At 44.1% G+C, this 1,092-nt stretch overlaps 1 protein-coding gene across 1 annotated transcript; it reads right to left on the reverse strand.

Moving 5' to 3' along the window:
• LOC109356334 (agamous-like MADS-box protein AGL62) lies at positions 130-990 on the reverse strand. The gene is made up of 2 exons (XM_019599657.1): positions 549-990; positions 130-482 (listed from the first exon to the last, which is right to left on the reverse strand). The coding sequence occupies exons 1-2, from the start codon at positions 988-990 to the stop codon at positions 130-132; spliced, it is 795 nt and encodes a 264-aa protein (XP_019455202.1).

Here is a 1,092-nt window from a genome sequence, read left to right on the forward strand (position 1 = left end):
TTGGATTCAGGTGGATTTGGATTGAAATGGATCAAAAGAATCTATATGTAGGTCCATATCCTCCCATATTAATATTATTGAAGGCATGCTGATTCATCATGCCATTATTGAACAGATTATTTGGTAGCATCATGGACTGATTCTGAAGCATATGTGGTGGTGGTGGTGGTACATCGGAAACTGCTGAGGTAGTGGTTGTGGCTGCATAAACTGCTGAGGTGGTGGTTGTGGATTCACAGGAAACTGTTGAGGTGGCAGTGGCGGCTGCACCTGAAACTCCTGAGTTGGTGGCTGAGGTGGTGGTGGCAAAGGGTTGTTTGAAGAAGATGCACCACCTGTAAAAAAGTGAGGAGGAGGTGGGATAGGAGCAGCAACAGTAGCAGCAGCCTCGACAATATTCTGCCTTTCAACAACACCAAGCACATTCTTCTTTAGATTCTCAAGAGCCGACTTCAATTGATCAACTCGTTCTCCATTGATCTCTTCAATTGGAGCAGCCCACCAGAAATGCTCTTGTGCCTCTTTCCTTTGCTTAGCCAACTATTCACTGCACTTCTTCTCATTCTCAAGATCTTCATTGATCCGATTAATCTTATCATTAAGCTCCTGCACATTAGCATTTTTGTGAGCCTCAAGATATTGCATGTTCACCAGGTTCAGTGGTTGGTCCCTCATTTGATAGCGGTCTACGACAGCATCAATACTAGGGTTGCCAAAGGAGAAAGCCTTGTTTGTAGGAGAAAAGACAACTAGCCCAACTTTTGCATCACAAAGAGTCCAAAGCTCGCTCGCTTTCTTGAATAGCCGAGTGCGGCGTTTGGAGAATGTGACTTGTAGGTTGCTGTCTTTGGGTATCATTTTCATCTCAATCCTTCTACGACCGTTGTTCTTCTTTGGGTTACTAGAGCTAGGGAGTGGGTCACCAGAGCTTGGGATTGGGTTACTAGAGCTAGGGATTGGGTTACTGGAGCTGGGGATTGAGTTAGACATGGCTCAATGAAAATGGATGCTTAGGGAAAGATAGGATATGAGAGATACAAGAAAGGGTAGAGAATGGTTCTCAATTTATACTCTTTTGGGAATGAAGTTTAT

The sequence above is a fragment of the Lupinus angustifolius genome, chromosome LG09 (assembly GCF_001865875.1).
Source record: "Lupinus angustifolius cultivar Tanjil chromosome LG09, LupAngTanjil_v1.0, whole genome shotgun sequence".
Taxonomy (NCBI): domain Eukaryota; kingdom Viridiplantae; phylum Streptophyta; class Magnoliopsida; order Fabales; family Fabaceae; genus Lupinus; species Lupinus angustifolius.